This window comes from Neopsephotus bourkii, unplaced genomic scaffold (genome assembly GCF_033783945.1).
Source record: "Neopsephotus bourkii isolate Nb327-2 ecotype Australia unplaced genomic scaffold, CSIRO-AGI_Nbou_v1 NB_1615, whole genome shotgun sequence".
NCBI lineage: Eukaryota > Metazoa > Chordata > Aves > Psittaciformes > Psittacidae > Neopsephotus > Neopsephotus bourkii.
In genome coordinates, this window is record NW_026902090.1 from 602,309 (window position 1) to 629,921 (window position 27,613).

Consider the following 27,613-nt stretch of genomic DNA (forward strand, 5'->3'; position numbering starts at 1 on the left):
CAACTGGGTGAGCTGAACCTTCAAGTGTGTCCTTGTTTCTAGCTATAAAGCCAGATTTGGACAGCAACATATAATATTTGCTAAGGGCTTTAAGTTGGTTTTATGGCACAGACGTGGTGGGTCCTGGTGCCTGGTGTTGACTGGTGGTTGGCGGAGCTGTGGGCTGCAGCAGAGCTGCCGTTAGCATAGTGTGGGGATGCTGTGGTTGCAGGATGAGGAGCAATCAGGATGAATTCAATGACTATTTCCCAGAATGTAAACAGGCTTGCAGCTTAATGGTTCTATTTACGTTGACAGAGATCAGGAAACACACTTTGTTATTTTAGTCTGAATAAGTTCATGCAGATGGTAAGCAGAAGCAACGTGTTTGGAGTTTCTGGTGTTCTCTGACAAGCCAGGTTGCACATGAGTGTGTTAACCTTGCCTTTGAAAAGTGCTTGATTTTTATCAGCTTGTTTACTAAGCTGTCACAACAAGGCATAAAACCACAGAAGACTCACATGCTGATATGAGAAATGTGCGTGTTCTTGGTAGCGGAAGAGGAATAGGAGCTTTCTGCTCTTTGTTAAGTGTGGTAACAAGCCATTGTTTTTCTCCAAACCACAGAGCGAGCTGTCGAGTGGGGAGCCGGGGCGAGAGGAAGATGTTCCACACGACAAATTGCTCTCCTCTCCCATCACCTCCAGCCTCTGCAGATGCATGGGGTGGGATTTGTCAAGTTGCTCGAAATAAGTCGTTTGCATCGTATCATTTACTGGGGCCAGCAAGTTCCCATTCCCTCCTGGCTGGAGGCTTCCCGTGCTGGCTGTCCAGCTCCCCACGAGCTGGCGTTGTGGCTGTGGGAGCCGAACGAGTTAAGCCGTGCTCGCTGTTCCAAGTGGGAGCAAAGAGCCATTGAAAAATGTTTTTCCCCCCGTTGGCTCTGCGTGTTGTTTTAAAATTAAATTGGTTCTGGTTAGCAAACAAGAACAGGACGGCAAAATTAAATTTTCAGAGGAATGTTGTGAATCTTGTGTGAAAAATAAACCCCAAAATGTTTTTTTCCCTCCCGCACTCTTTGGCTTGCCTTCATCCCCTCTTTGCCTGCCATCCCTCTATCTTTGCTCCCTCCAAGGACATGCTGGTGGGTGGCAAGGCTGATGTCCTTATGCTGAGGTGCTGTGGTGAGCAGCAGTGGGAATTATTGTGAGCTGGGATGCTATGGCTTGGGCAATAAACTAATTTCTTTCCCCCTTCTGCTTATTGTCCCGCATCTTCTTTTCTTACTCCTTTGTTCTCACAGTCCTGAGAAACATGATTGTTCACTCTCCAGCAGGTGAACAGAGTGTAGGTCCAGAGAGTACCTTGGCCATGTACAGAATGTTATTAGTTTTAGAGGCAGAATTGGACCTATAAAGTATGATTCAGGCCCACACAGATGACTACCACCAGCCATCTGCAACTCTTCAGTCTCGCTGGAGTCCAGCACAGACTCTGCACTGGAGGAGCTACACCCACATAGGGCTCTGTGATGGACAATACAGACTTCTCCCTGTCTGCTTCCATTTTCCTTATTTATTTATTTATGTGCAGATGGAAAATCTTTGACACAAATTGGCAGTCCTTATATTCTGTTCCTCTGGAAAGCTTCTGCAGTCCTTAAAAGCTTCTCCTCCATTTGGTCAGCGCTGCAGGCATTCGCTGTGCACTTCATAAGTCATTTATCTAACCATTGCCTCAGTATTTGTGTCAAGCCTTCTTGGATCTTTATTTATAATTTGGCATGAGTATGTTCTGAGGGCTTAGCTCTTTTGTGTGAACTAGGACATCTTGCTCTCAGACCTTTAGATGGGACAGCAGGTTACTCCCGAGTTGAATTTCATCATAGTCATGGTGCATGTGAAGTGCTGGGGCTATCATTATTTAGTGGCTTTCGTTATTGCTTTTATTTGGGAAGTAAGATGCCTCATGCCTTTTGTGATTGTTGCCCAGTGTCATTGGTTCCTGGAGGCCAGGAGTGTACAATGGAAGGTGTCATGGTGTGGTTGCCCCTCTCGTGCCCCTCTCCAAGCATCTCCTCTTTTACGTTACTAGAGATGGGAGTCTCAAACAGTCCTCCATCACAATGGAGAACAATCAAAATGGCTCATCTGACTGAGAAAGAAGTACAGGCTCAGACAACAGGTCTAAGAGAAGAATAAACATCTCTTCAGCAGCATGAATCCAATGAAACCTTTCCTCCAGGTGGCATGTGAAGGTGGGAGCCTCTTCCATGTGAGTAGTGTTTTCTGGAGCAGGGCTGTGTGTTGGACCCCATTTTGGAACAGGGCTGTGCCTGTTGCGGGCAGCCAGGGACCACTCCTCCCTCGCCATCAGACCATTAGAATAAATAAACCAGCTCCACTTACACTGGATGAAATCAAGTCTTCTGGATTGTGGCCTAAACACGGTCAACAGCTCCCCTGGGCCCTCGAGCTGCCAATAGCTTGCACCTCCTAGCAAGTCTGTCCTTGGGAAGGAGCCATTGGAGGCTAAGGAAATTTTGCAGCTCTCCATCCTTCAAGAAGTGGGAAATCATCACTGATAGGACTTGCAGCACCTCTTGTGTCAAGGAACGGGATATGCAGGAAACACACTGATTAGAAGCCAGTGCTCAGTGCAGTGCTCCAGCCAATGCCTTCCTGGAGCACGGTTATCAGCAGCATTGCCAAAACTCCTCCAGGGCACCGTGTGGGCTGGTTTTCCCTTCTACTCAAGCCTTATGGTGATTAGATCGTTCTTGGGTGAAGAGCCATCAGTAAACTAATGAGATTTTCCAGACCCCTCTCAGTTATTGGCTTATGCTGTGTTTGTTGTGCCAGGACTTGTGTGCTCTGGGGTGCCAGTAAAGTTCACCAGAAATTATGATCAACTAGGGGCTGAAAAATCAATTTAATAAACCTCTCCCTGCTGCTGCCACCTCTTCTAACACAAGTGCTGCATGTACGACTTCTTGACTGGATGGCCAGAAGTGCTCTAGAAAGAGGTAGCCATCCGTTTTTCTACACACGTGCACACAAAGTATGCCACATGCCTTCCTAAACTGCTGTAGGTATCTACTTATTCATCACCATCAGTGTCTGTGATCAGAGCTGTTGTGTTGCATCACAACCAAGTCTGGTTGGAGGCTGCTGCCACTACTGCCTTCATCCTGGGCACCCTTCTTCTTTCTGTCTTCTCTCCAGGAGGTGTTTCTGACACCTCACTTGTCCTCCTGGTGTCCAAATTCTCACCCTGTTTATCCCCATGGTGCTGATATAATACAAGAGCATGTGGAAACCTGGCTTGGTTGTTGCACACCTGATTTGGGTGTTTATAATTTTATCCTATCATCTCTCTTGAAATGGGAATTCCTTATGTTCAAGTTTCAGACTGAGGGCTTGAGGAGGTGACCTGAAATCTAAGTGAGAATCTGTTGTGTCATTTCTGAGTGCTCTGAGCATAAATACATTTCTCAATTCTTAAAGTGTAACATTTATCAGCTGCACAGTAATGCGCAACCAGCCTCATTTTGTAGGATCAGGCTTCCAACATCCACAGCCCGCAGCAATAAATGGAGCAAGGTCATTGCTAAGCTGGAAAGTAAATGCTTTTGAAGCATATCCTCCCAGGACAAGACCTAGTCTTTTCTTCTAACTGCTAACACCTTCCTTCTCACTTAGAGTGATCCCATAACCTTTCTCAGATACGGAAATTTTCTTGTTCTCTGCTGTCAAAAGCTTTCAGCCTTACTTTTTTTTGTCTCACTTTAATTTTCCCCAGCATGCCATGATGTGTTCATCTGCCTTTTACTCGGCTCACCTTTTCTTGCACTTCCCTCTTCTAATGCTGCCCACATGGTTCCCATTTACAGAAGGTGGGAGCCAGTGGGCATATCCCATATACAATCTGAGGGGATGGGATTCTTGTGTGGAATTATTTAATTAGAGGCTGCCAAGCAGTTTGGGGGGGATTTATTTTAATAAGTTTTAATATTTTCCATGAATTTATTTTTCAGTGGAGATTGTACCATATCCAGAAAGAAAACCGTTTACTTAACCAGTGAAATTTATTCAGTTAAACCCTGAAAAATTGTGCTTCTTTAGATCAACCTTTATCCTCAAGAACTGTCTCGGAAGGCTGATCCTGTGGCTGGGGGCAGAATCCCTTTCAGAGGCTTAACGGTGGTTATTTGTTTAGCCAAGTAAGTTTAAAAAGCTGACAAGTACATTGTAAAAATCTCAGATCCCTCTCCCAGAAGGCAAGCCAATGACACCATTAGCTTAATCCAGCACCTCATATACTCAATTTTAATGCGACTCTCTAGATCCAGAATATGATGTATTTTCAGTTGAAGGATTTGTGTTCCAGTAGTTAAGAGGGGAGAATGAGGGAGGGCAGTGCTGTAGGTCACTCAGAAATTGGGTACACAGATGTATTAAAAACCACACAGAGGGTCTCTCCAGAAAAGAGCTGACATCTGACATCTAAATCCATTCATAGGCTGGAGTAGCTCATGGCAGAGCTTTTTGTTGCTTGTTTAGCTGAATCCCACATACCAAGAGTGAGCTGTGCTCTCATCTGCCTCTTCTGCCTACGTGGCTTCCTGCATTTTTGAGAGCTACCTCTAGGCATGATGCAATTAATGGATGATATTTAGAGCTACTGTCCTGGCAGGCTGTGTGAGCACCCTTCTCCATCTTCACACTGACCAAGGATGTTCTAATGTGGAGGAGTTGTGCTGGCTGCTGTGGCTGCAGAGTAACTGGTGTGAAACTTAACATCCATCCCATCCAAGCCTATATATCTGCACCACCGATATCCAGGGCTGGACTGGCTTTGGGTTGTTCTCCAGAAGACAGAGGTACAGAGCTCCTGTAGAGTGCCACCACTTTGGCTGCTTACTTCACAAGAAGTCACGCTTCTTCTTCACAGCTCAGTTTGAAAGGATAAAGAAAGTTCAGTTGATATCTCCATTGCAGTAAAGCTGGAGGAGATGAGTTCCCTTGAAATGCTAGCAAGCAGTAAGGGGAAGCTGAGGGTATCAGGGATGTGTCTGTGTCCAGGGTTGTAAAAGTTAAGTAATGCTTCCAGCATACCAGGAGTAAAACCATTTCAGCAAAGTGCAGCATTATTGCAAGAGGCTCTCTTGATAATGGCAAAATTCTAGGTGAAAATGCAGAGAAAAGGATTTACTGAATACATATGGATCTTCTGTATCTGACAAAGCGATCTTATAGATTTCAGAGGGATAACCAAGCACTTTTGTGGTTTAGATCTCTTAAGTGATCTTTCATCTGTTCCTTCCCTCTTCAGATCTCCTTCTGTTTCACACTTAAAACGAACGTAATTAACAGCCATGTCACAGTTAACTGTTTCTATGAAAACTGAAGCAAAGAACTGTGCCTATGTCAATAAGTTGTTTACTCTTCTGCTCTGAGTTACAGATTGGTATTTTCCTCTTTCTTCCTCTTATTTGTGTACGTATTTACAGGGTATTTTCCTGCTGTTCTTTCTGCTGCTCTCTCCCCTGGACCCACAGCACAGCTGTTGCCTCTCCATGTCTCACTGGTTGGGAAATGCTGTCTTAAACTCCTTTCCCCAGAGATCCTCTTGACCTGTGCCCTGAATTTGTTCGAATTTGCTTTTTGTGAAAGACATTCTCTTTAATCTGCTGTTCATGTTCCTTCACTGCCTTCAATTGCTGAACTTTATGGTTTTGTAATCACTTGCACTCATTTACTTCCAGTTTTGGACTATTCATCAACTTTCTGTATCAATAATATGCAAGTAATAAACATCCCCTCCTGTGTTACTCTCCCTTCTTTCTCCAGAGCAACTTTTCCCCATGCATTCCAGCAGCTTGGTGTGTCTGGGACCTGTCCCCCTCTGTCTTTAGCAGATGCCAGGGCAATTAAGGTTATCTGTTCCTACCAACTCAAAGTTTTTGGCTGCTTTAGCCAGATGCTTAAAAAGGCATTGTCCATGTCCTACTTCTGCGGTAGCTCTATGGGACATCTCCTGGGCTACTTGTACCTTTCTCTGTCCCTGCAGATATGCACAGTCTGTTTCCCACCTCTTCTTGAGCCCCAATGTATTCTTCATACACCCCCCCCCCATTCCTTCTTCTGTTTCCTAAACAAGTTACATCTTCTCATATCAGTATTCCCCTCCAAACATGTCTTTCCATGAACTATGTGTAAGGCTAAATGCTGTAGTTGTATATGAGGGCTTTAAAGCAGTCTTGTTTATTCTCTGTTCTCCTGGCATTTCTGTGCAGGCATATAACATGATCAGAAGGTTGCCCTGTTATTCTCACTCCATTTTTCTCTGAGCCTGCTGCAGTTTCCTTTTCCGTAGCCACATTCACTTGGTGTTAGGGCACTCGCTAGCTTTTGTCAGTGTTTCCCTTCATACCTGGTCTCCAGACCTCTCTAGGTTGCAGAGGCACTAACAGTCTTCACTCAGATGCTACCTTTTCCAGCATCCTCTCTCTCCAGAACACCATCTTGCCTGGGCAGTGAGCAGCAGGCACGCGAGCACAGCTCTGGGCTGGTACAAAGGAGCATTAGTCTGAGCAGACCTGTCCTCCCTCAGCACATCAGTATTGTTTCATGAGATTCTAAATGTCACACGTAGCAGTAGCTTGTTGATATAGCTTGGTAAGACTTGCAGGACAGCAAAGAGCTGCAGAGTTGACTGGAAACTTGGAACATCTTGCATTACTGTGCAGAATCTGAAGACCTGCAACAAATTGCTTAATGAAAGTGTATTTAGAGGATGCATGATCTTAATGAGCTATCCACAAGAAACAAAAGCCTAGCAGGCAGGGGGATAGCAAGATCCAGTTACTAGAAGGACAAAATAGATAAGTTTGGATGAGAAGCAGGTGCTTATTTTGACCACAGATGTCAAATAACTGCAAAATTTTACATGGGGATAGGCTAAATTTCCATACTCACAGAAAATGTTAAGGTGGCAGTGAATACCTTTGCAAAAGATCTTCTCTGTTGTGCTGAGGGACTGGGTTTGACTCCTGCATTCCTTGTGCGTGTCCCAGGCTCTATGGTGTGGGATGTTAGGGTAATGACTCTGGCTTTTTCCAGCCATTCATCTGTGCCTCCGAAATCAGGTTCAGACTCCACCCTGTGTGCTTTGGTACAAGATTCCCCCAAAGATTAGCAGGAGAGAGCTCCTGCCAAACCGGGTCCCTCCAGCTGAGCCGTATCTGCAAGCCCAGAGGAGCAGGAAGAGCCAGGGCCAGCTCCTTCAAATGCTTTACAGATTAGGGACTAGGATCTTTGGGAAGTCAGCGGAGTTCACAGACCCCAGCGGGTTGTGGTCCTTGCTGCAGTGCTAGTGGTCTGCACCAGTAATTGCCATCTTCCTCATCCACTTAGCTTGGTCATTTGCTATCATGTTCAAATGCAATGATACTCGGCGATGCAGACAAGCCCGCTGACATTATTTGAGTGCAGCTGGAGGTATCTACTTTAGCCTTGAAAATGCCTCTTTCTTGGCAGCGCTTTGTGTTTATTATAATGCTGTCTGTAATGTGCAAAAGTACATTTCTGTTTTAACTTCCTTCTTTATGTACTAAAGAGTGTGGTTTTAATTAAGGATTTCAGATTGAAACATTTCCGGTTTTATGCATTGTTTTTTGGTTAGGTTCTGTTGGATTTTCTTTCTTTTTTTTTTTTTTTTTTAGGACAGTTTTCAGTTAAAATATCTCAGAGTTTTGAAAAATACCAGATGCCCAGCTCACAAAGTGTGCAAAGAGCCCCAGTCACTCCCTCTTCCTCCCAGGGAAATCAGCTGCTCCGAGTGGGAACAGCCAAGGACGGCCGATGGCGAGAATGGGGTCAGCAGGCAGAAGAGGATGGGCCAGGACTGGGATCAGCGGTTTTCAGCGCTGCGCCATGACTGCGCCTCTTTGCACAATAGGAAACGTTGACTCAGACGCGTAAAAGGAAGCACCTGATTTCTGAGGATTCTGGGTTTATTCCCCCAAAATAGCTAGGGATTGTAAGAGGAGATGGGCAGATCCTTGCTTAACGGCAGAGCATCTCTTGCAGCGCAAAAAGGCGAAGGGCGTCAGGCATTGCCCCTACCATCTCTGTAGCCCCCACCCACAGGGAAGCAAGGCCAACCCAAACAACTTGTAAAATAAAACAGTTGTTTTGCTGCACATCAACCTCAATTAGAAGGAAAAATAAAAACAAGCCAGATTTTCGCTCTCATGGTAATAGAGGAGCTTAGAAATGTCCTAACAAGGCACCCGAAATTTTTAAAAACACCAGGCAATGAAAATTACGTTAAACCCGGGTTTATAGAGCCAGTCCCGTGATTTTGGGGTGTTTGACTCACGATTTCTGAACGTTGGGGTTTGGCAACACGGAACTCCTCAGTTTGAATTTGTTCCCGATGTGGTATTTCAGGTTCGGTACGAGGCGCTGCGCCTTCCGCGGCTCCTCGGGGAGCTGTTGGGTGGGTCTGGCTCGCATCCCTGCGGGAGGCTCTTCTGAATCGAGCTGTGTCTGCCACATGACAGCAGTTCAGGCAGCAAAACCACAGTATGGGGCTGAAGGGAATCAGTGAGCTAGATGCACAGCTTACCTGGGTTAAGCATTTTACTGAGATTAAATGAGCATGTTAAAAACATGCTTCATACCCATACATCTTTCACTCCAGTTTAGCTATGCAGCATATGCACAGGATGCTGCTTAGCCCAAGCTGCCCAGCTTACTTTTTGCAGGAAAGCACTGAAAAGATCCATCCTCTTGCTGCAGTGTTAGCACTTAAGGCACAGTCTATATAATTTATAAAGGAAACCTTTGCCTTGCAACTGTGGTATCTTGAAAGGTGGATGCAGCTTGCCTGAGCAGCAAGTGGGAGTGGGCCCCTGCGATGGCTGCTGTCATCTGCCTCACAGGAGGAGATGAGTGTGGGGATAGGCATGGCATCTGCCCTTGTGCCTTCTCCCTCTGCCTTGCATTATAGTGTATGGCTCTACATGAGACTACAGCATTATCTTGTACATGCCTGTGTGGATTTGGGGTGCATGGGGTTTCCCAATCCTGTGAGGTGAGATTCAGTCGCAGGAGGAGATCCCCCTCTATGTGGCTTCCTTGGCGGGGGAGCAGCACCGTGCAGGGACTAAATCACCTCTCCTCCCTGGTAGCACAGAAGTGCCTCACATTTATGCCTCAAACCAGCTTTAAGCCATATGAATCACCATTCCCCCCACCCATGGGTAATGCTCTGCAGCTGCCCAGGTACACCTGCCTCAAAGCCCCCTATTCTGATGTGATCCACAGCCCCACTCTCTCTGTGAGGCAGCTGGGAAGGGCATTTGTTCCTCCCATCAGCCATCCCCATCCATCTCCAGCTGCCTGCCTATTTGGGAGCTCACAAATCGCTGAGTGCTTGAAGAGCTGACCACTTCTTACCTATTTGGGAATGCTTTTAAATTGTTCCAGAAACTGCTGTTTGTTGATAAATTGGGGCGATCACAGAGAACTGTTTTAGCTAAACTGTGCAAAAGAAGGAATGAGCTGCAGCTCAGCACTGCCAGCTGTCACTGGATTTAGAAACACACATCATAGATTTTGTTGCTTTTCAGACAGCTGCGCTTATAGCTGCTCTTATAGCCATATAAAACAGTTATTCTGTCAGCAAACGGTCTGGCAGCGGAGCTGGGTTCTATCCGCAGCCGTGTTCCCAAGCCTGGTGGGTTTGCTCCTTCCACGTGCATAGGTAAAGCCTAGAGGAAGGCAACCTTGTGGTATGGGCTGTAACCTGTCCCCAGCACTGTAGCTTTGCATGGGGTAAAGAGCAAAACACTGGGCTGTGCCCATTGCCTTTGCAAGGGACTGTGCTGATAGGGCTTGTCTTCAGCACCCCTGGTCATTATGAACTGGTAGTTGTTGCGCTGAGAGGGTGTTCTGGGGGGGTTTACCCCAAGCCTGCAGTTACTGCTCCAGAGTTTGGCTAGCCACAAACCACAGCTTGTTATAGCAGCGCTCACAGCAGCCAGGCCCTGTCCTCTGTGGTCCATCCTATTCAGAGGTAAAGCTGAGAGTCCCAGGGGCCAGAATTAGATTTTAAAGAACTTCCTCAAGGGAAGAGAGATAGTGCAGGTTTATCAAATTATGGCTTTCGATAAAACCTCGTCCAGGAAGGGTTTCTATGTAACAAATCAACTTTAAATGCCCACTTGAAGAAGAAGTCGAGCATTATATACACAATTTATTTGCGATCCTTTACACAAAGTGGGACTAGCTGTGTCAGCAGGCTACTCCACAAGTGAGCTATGAGAGCAGGAGTGAGTTATTTCTGCACTCGCTGTTTCACACCAGTCGCCTGTACAAGCGGTGCCAGTAACTGCAACTCAGGTTATCACTGTCTCTTCATGGAATGAGCTGCCAAGTGCAGAAGCCCCAAGGATGCCCATTGGTGCAGGCAGTGCAGAGCATGAAGATGCTGATGAGCTGTACCCGTGTTTTCTCTGGAGCAGTTTCCATGTCTCAAGGCCAGTGATGTGGGGTGGTCAACAAGGTGCATAAGAGCAGGTGGTGCTCATGGTCTTATATTCTCTTGCACGGTTCAAGCCTGCATCTCTCCCTCCACCCACCTCCATTTCCCTCTGAAACTTTAGAAGATGCTGGATTCATCCTCATCCAAAAAAAGAACATGTCTTAAGTTATGCAGCAGAAGAAAATCGCTTTTTTAGCGGTAATGTGATCTTAGTTCCTTCCCGGCTGGAACAAAGGGTTTGGAAATCGCCCCTCTGGCCATTATCTGAGCTTTACAGCAATTGGAGATTGAATCCAGATCCCACATCTCTTCTGAAGCTCTATGACAATTTACACTTGTTCCTAGAAACCATTACTGTCCTGTGAGCTCTCGACCACGCGAGGATTGAAAACAGAGCTATTCTGCTCATTTGAGCTCTTTTTTTTGTATGAAGGCAGAGCTCAGGTCCCATTCCTTTTTCTCACCATCTGAGGATTAAGCCCAATCCTGACTGTTATCCGACCTCAATACCATTTACACACTGAACCCAATGCCTATGGCTTTTATCTGAGCCCTTACAGCATTTGGAAGTAGGCCATGCCCCTTGTCTGGTATCAAAAGCATTATATTAATTTGGGATTCATTCCACAAAATGAGGCTGTCAGCCAGACTCCTTAGCAATTGGATATTGAACCCAGACCTCATGGTTGTCTTCCAAGTTATATGCCAGCTGGGAACTCAGCCTACAATCCATGGCTGCCGGCCAAGCTCCTTATTGGCGAGAGATTGACACCAAGCCCCCAGACTGCTATTTCTGTATGGTGGTGTTAAGGACTAAACCTAGCTCACGTGGTCAGCATAATCACCTCTGTGTTGGCAGTGAAATGAAAAATCTAGTTAAAGACTTGAATGAATATCGAGGGTCGATGTTCAGCTGCTTAAAGACCAGGGATGATGACAACAATTCCCTTGGAACAAGGCCCCCTCGATACTCCAAGGGGAATAGCCCCAGATCCCCCATCTGTCATCCAGCTGGATATAAAATCCAGGTTCTCATTAACACACAGTGCACAGTGTTTCTTTACTGGCTGGCAGTATTAAAGCCAGTTCCTCCATCTTTCAGGTATTCTTCAGATGGGATTAAACTAGATCCCTTTTCTATAGCACTGTTAGGCTCTGCCAAAGCACTTCTTGTCACTCAGAGCAGACCTCCAACGCTGCACCTTGCCTTGGGAAGCACTACCCTCATGCAGCGCGCCCCCAGGCTTTGCTGCCCCATGGAACAATAATGAAGCCTGGGAGGTAAATGAGAGCAAGGGACAGTTCTCCACACCTCCATCCTCTCAGGGGGAAATCGGAAGCCTGACCAGGTATAGGGAGCATTTCAGGTGAAACGTGTGCCTGAGGCGAGCAAACTTTTCCCTCCTGCCAGCAATTTTGCCTGGGAATTCTTCAGCATCTTTACACAGTGTGGTTTTACCGCATAGCAAAATGCTTCAGAAGACTGAATTAAAACCAAACAGCTTCCCAACTGGGATGGTCATCATTAGAATGCAATTCCCAGCAACTGTGTGGGTTTCTTGGTATCCTCAAAATCTTTAAAATTCTCATTAAGCAGCAACTCTGAAGGAATGGCTTAACATGCAGCTAGAATAGGAAAATCTTCCTATGATCCAGTGGATCAAGCTGGATATTATAGTGCATACGGACAGTGTTGGGATCCTGCTTTTCTTCTGAACTTGCAGTGATGGTGAAGGCCACTCTTTGGTGGTCTAAGTATGCAAGTTGTGGAGTGTGGGGGTCTGGTTTCCCTGTCTGAAACCCTATCGTGACTGGGGATGGAATCCATGGGAAGATTTCAAGCCAGTTTTGCAGACCTGTCCCATGGGTCTGGAGTTACTCTGATTGCCTGTTGCATATCTTCTGATTCATATTATTTGCTAAGAAAACATTAAGTCCTTGCCACACACATGTGGTTTTATGAGGATTTTCAGCCCAAGAGAGCCAGTGCAAATGGGATTCAGCTGACTATGGTGGCAATTTGTAAATAAGCTTTCCATGTACCCACTTGTTCTTCTATAAGTGGGAATACCCTTCTTTTTCCATTCATTGCTCCCACCAGCCATCTTATTCGCCTCTTGTCTGAACACCCTGTACTTTCTGCCCCCTCCTTTTCAAGCTCTCTTTGGGCTTTTCTTTGCTCTTCGCCAGGTCTTTCCCAACCCCTTCCCTTTGCTGTCTCCCGCGGGGTGTTCAAGGGGCAGGGGATGCTGCTGGCTTTGGTGATGGCACCAGGAGGTGTTTGTAGGGATGCTCCAGGCTTTGCTCAGAATTTATGGGGGATGCAGTCAAGCAATACTGATGATCAGTTGAACTCGTTATTTCTAGAACTGCATTTATTTGCTTTATCCACAGAAGGGTTCATCTGCTGTGCATTTGCTTGGTCTCTCAGCTAACCTGCGGACTTGGGGAGTGTGGTGTGTGCTGCCCTCTCAGCTCTTACCCCATCCTCCTCAGTGCTGGTATGCACTGTACGTGCAAGAGATGGACGTGGTGAATGGTGGGGATAGAGGGAGAACAGGCTCTTCTTTCCTTTCCTGTCCTTCTGGTTGACTTCCCAGAGTTACGAAAGCCGCTGGCGCGCCGTGCCATGCCCCGCCATCCCTCGGCCCACTGGCTGATCTCAGCCGCTGTCTCAGCGTGCACATGCATTTCCACTCTCTGTGCTAAATCCTGCCAAAGCAAAATTCCTGGAGCAGAATAAAAACATGGAAGACTTTCAAACCCAGAGATTACTGAACTGTCCCTCTCACCAAATGGCAGTCAATACTCTGTTCTTTATAAAGCCTCTAGTATAATGCTTAAGTCGGGAATTACAACTGGGAAGTCTTTCCAATTATTTTAAACTGCCAGAGATGTTTTAATGTGCCCCACATTTTGTGTTGGCATGCCACAGAGTTAAGTGCCATCCATCTTTTAAGAACTTTAAAATCTGAAAAGGAGAAAAATGGGAAAGAATCGCAAAAGCCATACTTGTCCCATGAACACCACCACCATTTGTGGCCCCACAGACACCTTCTCCTGCCTTTTGAAATTAATTGCCTCCCTCTGGGCAGGGTGAGGGGTCCATGCAAATGGCCAAAACCTTTAATCCCTGAGCCGAGCTTCAGCTGAGGGCAGGACTGAGATCAGATCTTCACTGACGGCCACCCAGCCATGCATCACGGGGCAGTATTCACTCTCCAGATGCGTTCAAGCCTCTACAACCGAGGAAGTAGAAGGTTGAGAAAGCCCAAATATCTTCTGATTTCTCTTTTCTACCAGGCTTTGGGGCCTTTGTCTCCTTCTGCTGGCTGCTGTTAGTCCCAAACCCACCGAGGCAGGCATCCATCCGCACTGAGGCCTGCCAGCAAGCACTGCTGCTGGGTGCAAGGAACAGAGCACGTAGCTTTGCTGCCTCGGTTAACCTCACTCCAAGTATGCGAGCATCACTTTTGAGCATCAGTGAGTGGCAGAAGCTGACTCTTGGCATCCTTGAATGTGTTTTAATTATTATATTTATTTTTATCTGCTTTATTCCTTTTCCCTTAGCTCAGTGGCTCATGTGTGCTAAGCCTGTGCACACAGAGGGACAGAAGGGGCAGAGAGAACATCTTATAAATCCAGTTCTGCTCTATTAAGATTCATTCTGGTATGACAATGGCTTTTCCTATTGAAATGCTTTGTGAAAGCCTTGCCTAATGATCTGTTAGCTGGGGAAAGGTTAAATTCCAGCAAGATTTTCTGTGTTTGATGAAGAAAAAGCAGTGCAATTATCCGGAATTCAAAGTGAGGGTTGGCCAGCTGTTAATAATACTGCGTTTCTTCATGTTCTCATTACTCAGAAATAATGTGGCCATCCCCAGCCGCAGCAGTAAAGTATTTATAGCACTCTTTTGGCCCTGTTTGTACTCATGGAGGGCTGGACGTCACTCGAGGTCTTCTAAATATGTTTCATTTTGTGCCTTAGACACACATGACACTACTTACCTTACTGCAGCTGTCTGCAACAGGGATGTCTAGTTTAAGGTGTTCATCTCAAAAAGGGTCAGACATGCCCTTTAACCACTAATGGTTGGGCATCTTGTGCAGACTTTTCATCAAGGCTCTGCTAGAGTCATTGGAGAGAATGGTGATTCCAAGTTCATGCTATCCCAAGACAGCTGCTAAGGATGAAGAAGATAAGCTGACTTGATACCTGATAGTCTTGATTCCAAGAGTGCCCATATTAACAACCTAGCTTGATACAGAGAGAGGTTTATTGGTAGTTTTCTGCTCTTTGTGGCTTCATTGCAGTCTGCAGGTGAGTTTGTGTTCTGGGAGACCACTGGAAATGTGCAGGAACAACCCCCAAACATCTGTGCATTTCTCTCAGCTCTCTCTCCTGATTGCTGAGGTTTCCAGCTTGGAAAGTCATGGCAGAACACGAAATACACGTGGCATCTCTGTGTCCAGGCGCACGGAAACAAAACAGGTCTCATGGGGAAAATATAATTTCACAGTGGCAGGCCCTGCATTGGGATAAACAGACGGCTTGTTTCCTCCGGTGGATGCATGGAAAACCAATTCCCAGTCCTCTGTAGAGGCTCCTAAACTTGAATCAAATCCCCTCCTGTAGTACAACTGTTTTGCACCAGTGAAAAGGTTTCATTTCTAGCAAGGGAACTGCAGGTGACACCTTTTGGCTATCTTCATGGTGTCATTTAGGTGCCTATCTTACCTTCTTTACATGAGACTCATTTCAAGTGCAGCTTTCTGCTTGGGGGTTTGAAGTAAATGAGTATTAAGTAACTGTATCTGTCTCTAATTCACTAAATATCCAGAAAAAAACAGCTAATGTGCCTGAACCAGTGGGATGAATACATTAGATTAATCTAATTCAGCTACTTTCACTCAACCAACCAGTAGCATTTAGAAAAAGGTTGTGAAAGGGATTAGGAATCTCTTTTCCATATTTTTCCTTTCTTCTTTCCATGACTTTGCTAGTTAGCTATTCAGTTAGCTGATTTCCTTGACCCTGCTTAAAACATGACTTTTAAAATAAGTTTATTCTTTTCAGACCTCAGAGCTGGCTCCATATTCATTGAAGCTTTCAGTGCCCAGGAAGAGCAACAGGATAAATGCAGATGTACAGGCTGTGAGCAGCTTATCCCAGCTGGAGTGATCAGCTGCTGGCTGTCACCATCTCACTAGCACCTCAGTTAAGCAGTGCAGGTACAGGGAGACTTGCAGCATCACCCCTGGGCTTAGAGTAATTCCCTGAACCTTCTCTCCATACTTTCAGCTTCCTTGGCCATGCTATCCCTTTAGTGCCATGGCAAGTCTGATATATGTACCCTCCTCCTTTACACCCTTCTTTACTGGAAAGGTGTAAAAAGATGCAGAGCAGGCTGCCTGACCCTTCAGTTTAACAGCAAATCACTGGTAGCTGCTCTCAGTGTGCCTGTTTCTCGCTGCAGTTCAGGCTAGATCAGGGTTACCTCGCGTTCTGAAGAGAACATTATGTGCAGTCATGTCCAAAGCCTTAAAAACAACCAAGGTATAAGACCTAAATGGCTGCTTTGCTGCCCACAAGCTCTGCTCTTCTGTCAGTAGATTGCTTCAGTGTGATTTGTTCTTGACACATTCCTGTGGCTGTTGATCATCTCCTTATATTTTGTAAGTGCTGACAAGCAGCTTCGTTATTTGTCCAAGTATTTTTCTGGGACCTGAAGCCGGTTTGCCTATTCTAATTCCCCAGCGCCTCCTTCCCCTCTTCTGAAAGCAGAGCCCTCGGTCTGCCCCCCCCCAGCCCCCTGGAACCTCCCCATCCCTGGTGGCTTCTCACAGTTAAGTGGTTGCATCTCCAAGGCTGCTTCAGGAAGCTCACTGAGTGTCCTGGGATGCAATTCAACAGGCAGGGGTGATTGAAAACACCACAGTTATCTAATTACCCTCTCACCAGATCTTTCGTGTGAGTTTGTATCCTGCTAACACTGGCATTAGCTTTGTCAGGTATTTGATTGCTGTTGAGTATTTTAGGGAAGATTGAAGCAAAAAAAGGCTTTAAGGGTTTTGCCTCTCCCAGCTGTGCTCTGTGCTAATGTCACTCTTCCCTGAACAGTGGGCCAGCTCTTTCTTTGTTTTCTCCTGCTGCTGCTGTCTGGTCCCCCACTGCTCACCAAGCCCACAGTGGGGCAGGGGAGACACCAGCTTTGTAGCCAGCAAGTAGGACACGAATCCCACAAAGACCCCAGCACCTCAGGAGGGCTTGGCCACGCTGTCACCAGGCAGGGAGCCCTCCTCTCCCTGAGCTCAAAGGGTGGCACAAAGCTCCTCTCTTTGTGTGCAGCGCAGAGGTTAGCAAAGTGCGTGGTGCACACCTTGGAGGCTCTACTTGATTATTGCTGAGACTTGGCTACTGCGCAGGGGCCTGTGGGAGTAGAGAGCAGACTGGTGGCATAGGAGGGGTGGCCATGGGCTGGCAGGCTGGGGTGGTGATTTCCTCCTCTGGTCCCCAGGCACTGCAGGGATCTGCTCTGAAAGAGATGCAAGGCAGGATAAGCACAGGAAAGGCTGAACTTCCCATGCCAAGAGCAGATGAAAAGAGATGCTATAAAGTCACTTGTCTCTGGTAACATGGTCCCTAGCTCTGACACAGTGGTGGAGCGAATCCAAGTTTCATGCTGGAAAGAGATGAGCCCACACCTGGAATCCTATCCCTGTTTCAAAGGTCAGGTGTGTTTCTGCAGTTACAGATGTCATGGGATGGCATTTGACCCTGGTTCATCCTACACAGAAGGCAAGCTCAGATGGACAGCAGGATCATTTGAACCTTCCTGGAACTGGCTTTCATTTGAACTACAAACTGCTTTTTGTTTCTTCCCAGCCAGGTCTCTAGACAAACTCTATAACTTTGCTGACTGCTCTGGCCTTCACCTGATCTTTGCACTGAATGCTCTGCGCCGAAATCCCAACAACTCCTGGAACAGCTCCAATGCCCTCAGCCTTCTGAAGTACAGTGCCAGCAAGAAGTACAACATCTCCTGGGAGCTGGGCAATGGTAAGTGTGGGAACAGGAGAGCCACGGGAATGGAGCTCACTGTAGCAGAAAGGTATTCCCTTTTGGAAGAGGATATTTGCAGACCCCAAGATGCTTTGCCAGTGCAGTTTCAGAGGGATTTACAGGACACTGCTATAAGGCAGCGCTATCTCTTAGATAGACCTGGCATTTGTTAGCCCCTTAACTAGGCACTTCCATCAGCTGATATTAAGCACACGAAACGTTTCTGGCCCGGCTGTTGGGTTGGCCAGACCAGCAGCTATATGGACCTGTGTGGTGGCTGCAGTGCCAGGCGAGTGGGGGACCCTGCTGGGACAGGGTATGACACCAAGGCAGGGTCCTTCACCCAGCACACTGCAAAAGGAGTACAGGAGGAGAGGCTGGCACAGGACAGCAAGCGATCGCTCTCATCCACTCCTCAGAGTCTCCTTGTGCTGCTCTGCAGGCAGCTCTGTGGAGCTCAAGCTGTGCGACAGCCTGAGCTGTGGGTCTGTGTCCGGAAGCGCGGATGAAGGAACGGAGCTGGCAAGCCTTGCTTGTCTATTTTTATTTTCCCAGAGCCCAACAACTATCGGACCCTGATCGGCCGCTCGGTGAACGGCAGCCAGCTGGGGAAGGACTACGTCCAGCTGAGAAGCCTGCTGCAGCTTATCCGCACTTATTCCAGGGCAAACCTCTATGGGCCAAACATTGGGAGGCCCAGAAAGAACGTCATCTCTCTCCTGGAAGGGTAAGCGATGCTGCTTTGATGAAGAGATCAGAAACTCTTCCTGCAGCAGGTAGACTTGCTCCTTGGCTTCTCCATGTCCAACAACTGCCAGCACAGTGAGGCTCTGTGTGGCTCAGCCACCACAATACCACGGGCTGGGCCGATTCCTCCAATTTCTCCCAAGTATTCCCAGTGTTTCCCAGTTATAGGCAGACTGAGGTGCTCACCATGTTGGGACATGAAGATAATGCAGTCATGTGGATGCAGGCTCCTGCATGCCCATGAGTTACAGGGCCAGGAGTTGGGTCCTGGCACCACTTATCAGTGTAGATGTCTCAGAGTCCTTCTGAAGGAATTGCTTCTCTCTTGCTATTTGGTGTCTTCCCCCTGTGATTTCTCCATCTGTGCAGAGGAGGAACCTGTAGCAACTTTCTCCACTGGCTTTCTGCTCCTTCTTAGGAGAATTGGCATGTCTCTAGTCTGGGGAGGCCAGAGGTGGAGAAGGAATGGTGACAGTAAGGGACGCAGACACCTGGAGATGACATTGGACAGCTACAGGAACCAGGGAGGTGTGGGAGCCTGCTGGCAGCAGGAATGGGGACTGTGAGGCTCAAAGGCTCTGCAGCAGAGGGGTAATTCCCTGCAGGACTGTAAACAGAAACTCCAGTGCAGAGGGCTGGGCAGGGGGAGGTGTGGAAGGGACTCTGCTGGGAGCAAAGCTGGGTCTAGTATTCATTAACATCTGCATGAATGATCTGGCAGAAACAATAAACAGCACACTGATGCAGTCCCTGGCGAGGCAAGGAGGGAGCCAGGGCCAGATTCTCAGCTCTGCTGCAGCAACACAGGGAGACCATAAAGCTGGTTGGACCAGCTGCGAGACCAGCATCCTTCCTGCTGACAGAAGTGGGGAGCAGCCCCTGTGCCTGCACCATGGCTGCCACCAGTGCCATATGAGTGCATCATGTTCAGTACAATGCAGGGAGAGTTACAAGATGTTGTAGTAGCCTTGATCAGCAGGAAATCCATTAGTGATGGGAGGAGTGGGCTGAGTAAGGAAAACAACAGGGATGAGTGCCAAGAAGCTCTTAGAAAAAGGGAAGTCCTACTGCTGCGTTTGCCCTTGGTGTGCCGCAGCCAGGTCCCAGGGAAGAGGGGTTGGAAGAGCTGGGTTGCACGGCCAGGGTGGTCCAGCAGCTCTGCGATGCTGGAGCTGTACTGTGACTGACAGCAACCCTGGGAGCAAGGCTGTAGTGTATGACCTGATGGAGAGGATGGCAGAAACACCATCTAGAATGAAAAGGGAGGTAGGGTAGAGCTAGGTTTCGAACAGTCCTGGTGATTGGGTGATGGGGACTCTCCAGTCTTTCATACAGGTGTGAAATAGCTGGAACGAGAATGCCATGCCTGCTCCCTATATGCTGTTTCTCTGCTGCCATCCCTGCCTGCCAGGGAGACACTGGTCCAGAGTCACTTAAAGAGATCTCTCTTCCACGGAGAAGCCTTGTGTCATGCACTGTAAATCCTGGTGTCTGCAGCTCATGGTGAGCAGCACATGCCTACATGGCCCACGGGGTGCTGTGAGAAAAGAGCTGCTTGGCTTTCCACATAAAGACCCAATTATTACTAGGCAGGGTGTAAAGAGGAGGAACAAGTCTGATTACACAAAGGCAAAAGGCTGAATGCCCATTGGCAGTATTAGGAAATGGAGTTGCAAAAGGAGAAATAAACAAACCCCAATGCCTAAACTGCTTGACAGCATGAGCTTTATTCCCAGCAGCTCCCTGAGGTCACTTGAGTACTTTCAGTTAGTGATCCCAGAGCTCAATGGGATGTGGCTCAGCAAGTGCCTGAGGCTGTCACGGCCAGGACATGCCTCTCAGATCTGAATGAGCCCCATGCAGTAGGCAAGCAGAAGAGAGGAGAAAGAATTTAGCAAGGTGCTGTCAATGGCAAGCCTGCAGTCTGCATTGCTATACCACCACAAGTGGTCTACATAGTGCTCCCAGTAGGACGAAGGCTCCAGAGTGACTACACTGTGTGCAGTTAACAGTCCTGATGATGTGAAACCAGCAAGGTTTTCCTCTTTAGAAAAACTGATGAAGAGCAGAAGTCAACCAGGTAGGAAGGGATATGCCAAGTGGAGGATTATGACTCAAATGTTAAGTAGGGCTGGAGGGGAGATATGAAACACCCCATAGCACAAGACAGGATGGGTGGATTAGTCTGTCAGGCAAGCAGTGCCCTTTTACACAAAGTGAAGAGGTGGGTTTTGGTGGGGAGGAGAGCTCAGAGAGGCCCCAGGAATGATCTCCAACAGCAGAAGCTGGCATTACATGTTCTCCAGGGAAAGCCTCTAGAGTTGTTTGAGGTCCTGAAACACTCAAGAGAAGAGTCTCATATTGAAGTATTACCTAAAATTACATTTTCCTGTTTCATGCTCTGTGTTCCAAACATTGTTTAACTGTTACCTCAATTAATCAAGCTAAACTCATTCTTTATGTTTAAACCTTGTCCTGCAATAACGGCAGCATCAACGTGAATTGGACATTGCCCTGTGCTGTGTGCCGGGCTCTGTCTCAGTGACTGGAGATGGATATCTTCAGGGCCGTTCTGACCCAGCCCTTGGGCCTGTCCTTCAGGACGTGGTGGGACTGAACCTGGGATGCCACCTTTCTCTGGGGTCTGCTAAAGAGGCTAGATGATGAGCAAGGGTTACGAACCTGGACGTCTGCAGCATGTAGGACTGTGTGCATGCTGTCCCACTGCACAGGCTGTCCTTAGGCAGGTGACACTGAGCTGTGCTGGTGAAACCTATGCACTGCCTGATGGAGGAGATAGGGTATGGCGAGGGGAGGAGAGCCCTGCCTGATACACTGAAGCACAGGCTTTGCACACCTTTCACTGCTGAGTTACTGCTCTTGAGCTTTTGTACCACCCTGCACAGTGCAATGGCTCAGATACACAGAGCGTGTCAGTGTCACTGCAGGCTGGCGAGACCTAGAGACTGGACCAGGATCACTACATAATGTAAGGATGGGCTCTGCAGGGATGCATTGCTCCGATGGCTGGGACCTGCTGTGCAGGAGGCTAGGAATGGTGTCTTGTGAATGCACAGGTGCAAGAGGGAATTTCTCCAGACACAACCACCAGTTGAGTTTGATGAGGTGTTAATTAGAGCATTCATGCAGCCTGAGCTGTTGGAGAGCAGACCATGTTAGCTACCTACTGCGTCTGTGGGTACAGGAATCCCAGAACTGCTTGGGATTTGCTTGGGAAAAAATTGTGAGATTCGAAGGAATTAACATAGATTTTAACAGCAGATCAGGAATCAGACACAAAGGTTAATGCATGGCTGAATCACACATTCAGTGCTGGAAGGGAAGAAACACAAGGGATAGCTGTTAGGAAGAAGAGATGCTAACGTGTTAAAGCTCAGAACATTTGGCACAAAACCTAAACCAGCATGCCTGGGCAGATTTGGCTGGGTGTGCTCACGACCTGTTCCCCCTCAGCTGGGGTTGCCTAGGTTTTGCCACTGGCCACTAAGGAGCATCAGGGTGTTAAGTCGACCACAGCAGGAGCAGCAGTGGCAGGAGGATAAGGGCTAGCAGGCACTTGTGTCCATGCTAGGCTGGCTGTTGTTGATGCTCGGTGGCTACTTTGGTTTCTGAGCCTGCTTGAAGTCACCAGAGAAGTTTCCCTGCATGGGAAAGAGATTTCCAGATGCAGACGGCTCTTTAATGTACCTGGAGTAAGTCTAGGAAGTTCCAGTGGCTGGAAGCTGAAGCCAGACACATTCAGATGAGAAATAACATACTTGGAGGCTAATTAACCATGGGAGCAATTTGTTTCAGGTTACAGTAGGTGCTGCATGACTGGCAAGTATTGAATCAGGAGATTTATTTCAGACATGCCCACACTCAGGTGAAAGCTGTGGCTATGAGAGATGCTGAGGGAGAGGTCAGATTTGAGCCATGGTTTCCAGTACAGTTTTGGTGTCAATAACATCTTGTGATATTGCAGCTCTCCTGAGCCGCTCTCCCACAGCTCATTCCTGACCTGTAGGGTGCTGTCCCACCTTGTGCTACCATTACCATTTCTGTGAACTGTTTGGGTGATGGAGCAATGCTAAATAACATCTTTCTCAATGCTTATTTAAAAACAAGCTTGAGCCTCAGTTCTAGCTCAGTATAGGGCCCCACATGTAGTAATGCTGGCATGGGATGCTGGCACACCATGAGCTGTAAGGGTAATCATCCTCATCATAAGTGTAATCATACCTCATCCTCAATATTACAAACTCCCAGCCTAAGGTTCCTGTTCCTCCATGCGCCTCTGATTTGTTCTGCTTTCCTACCTAGAGATGGTCCCCAGCAGATCTTGAGGGCTTTTACCTTTGCCCAGGTTTCTGATGTGTGGAAGTCCAGCCAGGGATACTCCACAGGCTGCCACCCATCTGAATTATGGGGCATCGCTATAGTAGTTGCCCACATTGACTGCACAACAGGGGCTCAGCTTGTCCCACTGATCCTGTGGGGGGATTTGCTACACATTGGTCAGAGAAGGCCCAAAGAGTAGGCAAATGGCAGATTTACTGCCCCAGCCCATCTGTGCAGCACATGTACAGGGATCTGAGCCCTCCCGGAAGCATCTGTTTTGCTCTACCTGCACCACACTGCACACATGGACACCGTGCAGTCCAGGAAATCCCAGACAAAAACATGCCAGTGCTGGTCGTCGGGACTGTATGGATCTCCACTGGCCTTGAAACCTGTTACAGGAATAAAGAGATTAGTAGCATCTGTATTCCTAGACTGAGGATATTCAGATACCTGCGCATCACTGCATGTTCACCCACGCTGGGCTTTCATCTCTTGCCCATGCAGTACCACTTGTTGGCTGTTGAGCTGCTCCAGGTTCCCTTTGGAGGATACAGGCCAGTCAACTATGGTGCTCCTGGCACAACTTTACCATTAAGGCAAGGCTTGAAGTTTTACCAGGAACTTTTGAACTTCATCCTGGAAAAATCTCAATAGAAGGAAAAAGAAAGAAAGAAAGAAAGAAAGAAAGAAAGAAAGAAAGAAAGAGAGAAAGAGAGAAAGAAAGGGAGAAAGGGAGGAAGGGAGGAAGGGAGGAAGGGAGGAAGGGAGGAAGGGAGGAAGAAAGGAAGGAAGGAAGGGAGGAAGAAAGGAAGGAAGGAAGGAAGGAAAAAAGCAAGAAAGGAAAAAAGAAAGAAAGAAGGGAAAAAAGAAAGAAAGAAGGGAAAAAAAGAAAGAAAGAAGGGAAAAAAAGAAAGAAAGAAGGGAAAGAAGGGAGGGAGGAAGGAGAGAAGGGAGGAAGGAAGGGAGGAAGGGAGGAAGAGAGGAAAGAAGGGAGGAAGGGAGGAAGGAAGGGAGGAGAAAAAGAAAAGAAAAAAGAAAAACAGACAGAAAGTAAAATTTGGCCTAGATATTTTATGTTAAAATCTTAAAATGACCAGAAATGATTTATTTTGCTCTTCTGCAGACAGAAGAGGCACACTAAAGCAAGCCAAGGCCTTTTCTGTCCTGCTTGTGGTCTGCCCAAGCGACGCCTGTGTCCTAGAAAAATATTTTCTCAGAGTTTTTTAACAACAGGCCAATTAATTACTTCCTTGAGAGATGGAGATGATGGATGTCCTGCTTCTGCTGCTCCAGGGATGCTGGAGTTATACCAAGGGTTTGCTTTGCTTTCAGTCCCTGCTCAGAAATCGCTGTAGCGGGTGTGCTTGCACCAGGGTTGTAGGCACTGTGGAATTGATGAGGAGAACTGGAGAGCTTCCTTCTCCAAGCTCAGTCTGCTTATGGCTTTGGACTGTGGGTGGAGAATGCCAAGCTGTGTCTGAAGAGGTGATTTAGTAAAGTCTGAGATGGTTTAGTTTGCAGCCAGAACATAAAGAATTTGAGGCTAGAAAGCAAGCTGGGCTAATCTTCAAACTCAATTGCAATATATTGATCTTCAAACCCAATATAGATTGTGTTCATAATTTCAGTTTAGTTCACTTTTTACCCTTCATTTTAGGCATAAATCCGTGTACCATGCAGTTTAAACCTGGGAGTTGGGGTTTTTTTATCCTTTTGGCATATTTCTGTACGCTTAATGTTATAGGACAGCAGCCTCTCCATGGCAATATTTGCAAAATCCCCTTTTCGCCTGCTGACCGGTGTGAGCTGTGGGGAGCTCTCCTTCTGCCTGCCCTGGGGCCGGTCTCTTCACCCTGCTCACCTGGGGAACAGCCATCCCCAAACCACCTCCCTGGCACTGGTCTCCTGGGCCTGACCCTCAGGGGAGACAGAAACCCATTTCTGAAAGGCAAGCCTGGGAACTGAAGCTCACAGCACTGCCAGGCAGTAGAATCAGGGATGCACTAGGGCTAGGAGGTTGTACAGCGTGTTATTGTTTTTTCCATTTCTAATTGTATCTCTTCCCTCTCTGTCTGCAGGGATTTATTACTGCTGCCTTTGCCAGTGTCCTCTTATGCTTCACAGGGTCCAGCTGCCCTTTTGTCCCAGTTTATAATTGGCCGTTGTCATTAATTTAAAGTCAGAATGATTGTTTCCAAGCTATATTTAGCCCCACGTTTCCTGCCCTTGTTTCAGACCTTATTAGAGACTCGTGGCTAGAAAGGCTTTCTGCTTATCCCTGCCATGACAACCAGTCTGATAAAGGTCTCATCTCTCCTCACAGACATCCCTTTTCTTCCCCACCCTCAGTCATGGGGGTGTCATGGGGGACTTGGGGTCAGAGGACTCAGCACCACTCATTCCTATGTCCCAGTGCAGTTAAGACAGTGATTCCTTCCTGGGTGATTCCTGCTGTGTTCCTGGGAACCCTGTTCATCAAAGAGCAGTCTGAAACAATACAACACCAGTTTCTTTCTCATCCCATTCACTTGCTCAAGCCACTGTCACCTGGGTGTGCATATATTATCACTTCCAAAAAGCATCAGCTACACAGCGCACATTACAATACTGAACAGAAAAGCGTGCCTGTCCAGCTGGTGTGTGCCTTTATGTGTTTCCATATCTGTGCCCTTAAACATAAGCATACAGTAACTGCTTGGGCTTCCTTTTGGGAGCTGCAATGGCATTTAGACCATCTTGGATGGCAGCAAGGCTGTGCTAGAGGCTGCTGCAGTGATTGTATATGGTACCCAAGATTAGGAATTGCTTTGGTTTTGGCACTGGCAGTGTGAGCAGATACATCTGTGTAGCCTCAAGTCTGACCCAAACAGGAGCTGTCTGGAAGAGGTGTATTTTCTTTAAGATAGTTGGGTCACAAGCCATCAGGAGACTAATACATATCTATAACTCACTGTAACCTTGTGCATGGAAGTGCTGTGGTTAGTCATAGGAATGGGACAAACCAGAGGTGAACCCAGGTAGAATCCCATCAGTTTGCTGACAGCCAATGTCAAAGCAAGAGCATTAAAAAAAGGGAAGCCCATAACAGTATTTGTCCAGCCCTTTCTCTCATCCTCCAATGCCCAGGGGCTCCCTGAGCTAGAGGTGGCATCATTGCATCCAATAGCTTTGCTGGGTTTTCTTTCCATTTTCTTCCATTTTTCCAGTCCTTGCTTGAATTGGTCAAGGAGTTCCTCAGCTTAAATACGTGTTGGGTGAAGAAAAGTCTTCTTTTCAGATGGACACTTGAAATATATCACTATTGAGAATTGTTGCAGTCATAGAATTAAGTACGTACCCCAAGATCTTGTTCCTGAAATGCTGTTGTGCTTCAAAAGTTTTCCCTGCCTGCCCCAAAATGATGTTCAGAGCTCTGCTGCCAGTTGGGTTTCACTCTGTTATTCTCATCTGTCCTTGCTACAAGCATTTAAGTATAATTTATTCCCTCCATTTAAGGCTGAGAAGATTTCATTAGAAAGGGTCTGTGAGTGAGGTGACCACCTTTGTAATCCTGTGATGTAGGATCCACACTGGTTGTTTTAAGACATCCCCTGTGACTACATTGGGCTCATATGGTTTCTTCCTCTGTTTCCTATAGGTTTATGAAAGTGGCTGGCAGCACGGTGGATGCTGTTACCTGGCAACAGTAGGTATTCACCATTCCTTCTACTTTTTCCAACGCTAATTGCAGTGATCAGACGATGCTGGGAGCAGAGCTGAGGTGCTCTCTGGGTGTGAAAGGGGCAGATGTGTGACTGCCACCTCCTCTGTCCTCCTGCTCGATTTAAATAGGTGGAAGAGGCTCTGTCCCTCCTTCTGGAGCCTCTTGGAACAAATACAGGAGGGGATGTAGTACCCTTTACCACTGCAGCTGAGACAGAGGCTAAAAATACCACTGCCTGCATGCCTGGCCTTTCTGATTGCTGGAAACAAAGCTCTGCACGGCACCACCGAGTGCAGCTGGGAAGCAAAAGCCATGTCTGACAGGTTTATGAGACTATCTGAAAGCCCTTTTCCTTTCACCCCAATCGGTACCCCATGTCTTTCCACGACCAATGGCCTGAAGCTTAACTTGTATGGGCTAGAGGAGGGAGAGGCAGCTTAGTCCAATGGTAAATGCATAATGCCTCAGTCCCCACTCTGTTTTATAAAGGTCTGGGATGCCTGTAGATACACTGCTGCCTTATACTGCAGATGGAGCCCCAGGAGCAGATGTCACCATTGACAGGGTGGTGAGCATCCAAGAGCCAGGCCTAGCTGGGGCTGCCAGAGAGATGCTGATACCTGATTTTTACCCTGGTTCTTACCTGTGCTGCAGTTTGGAAGAGCAAAGCAAGCTCTGTGCTGTAACACTGAGTGTGACAAGCACCAAAAGTGGAGGAAAAGTTTTTATTTGGGGTAAAAATCCATAACCGTCTTCTTCCTCCTTTGCACACTGTGGCCAGAGGCAGGGTCCCCAGCAGGCTGTGGCTCTCTGCAATGGGAGCTAGTGCAAAGGCAGTGTGTGAGCACAGCATTGATCACCAAAATTGATAGAAAAAGGGTTTGTGGGGTGGGCAGGATTCTCTCCTGCCACACAGGACATGTTTCAGAGACAGGCATTCACTGGAGCAAAACCCACAGTGAGTCCCTGCACTGCTCCCCAGAAAGGTGGATCTGCTCTGACATGGGTTAAACTTCCACTGGCTTTGAGCATGGGAGCCGGGTTCTCAGGTCCAAGGTGGGCTTGTGTGTGCTGCCCACAGGGCTTGTTCCCGGAGCGGGTCCTTCACTATGACTTTATGGGAAGCTCAGATTGCTGAAGGGTAACAGCATGATTTGTAAAGATCAGCTCTTGTGCAGCCCAGCTGGAGACCTGCTCTTAAAAACAGCCTGGTGGGTTTTAGG

The 27,613-nt window shown here is 47.4% G+C and overlaps 1 protein-coding gene across 2 annotated transcripts in view; it reads left to right on the forward strand.

Moving 5' to 3' along the window:
• The window catches only part of HPSE2 (heparanase 2 (inactive)), a 106,799-nt gene that overhangs the window by 53,825 nt on the left and 25,361 nt on the right, over positions 1–27,613 (forward strand). For both annotated transcript variants that reach the window (XM_061372418.1, XM_061372419.1), the window contains 3 exons: positions 17,420–17,593; positions 18,152–18,323; positions 26,325–26,372. In XM_061372418.1, the coding sequence (XP_061228402.1) occupies positions 17,420–17,593; positions 18,152–18,323; positions 26,325–26,372 (394 nt within the window). The remainder of the gene's footprint in view (positions 1–17,419; positions 17,594–18,151; positions 18,324–26,324; positions 26,373–27,613) is intronic.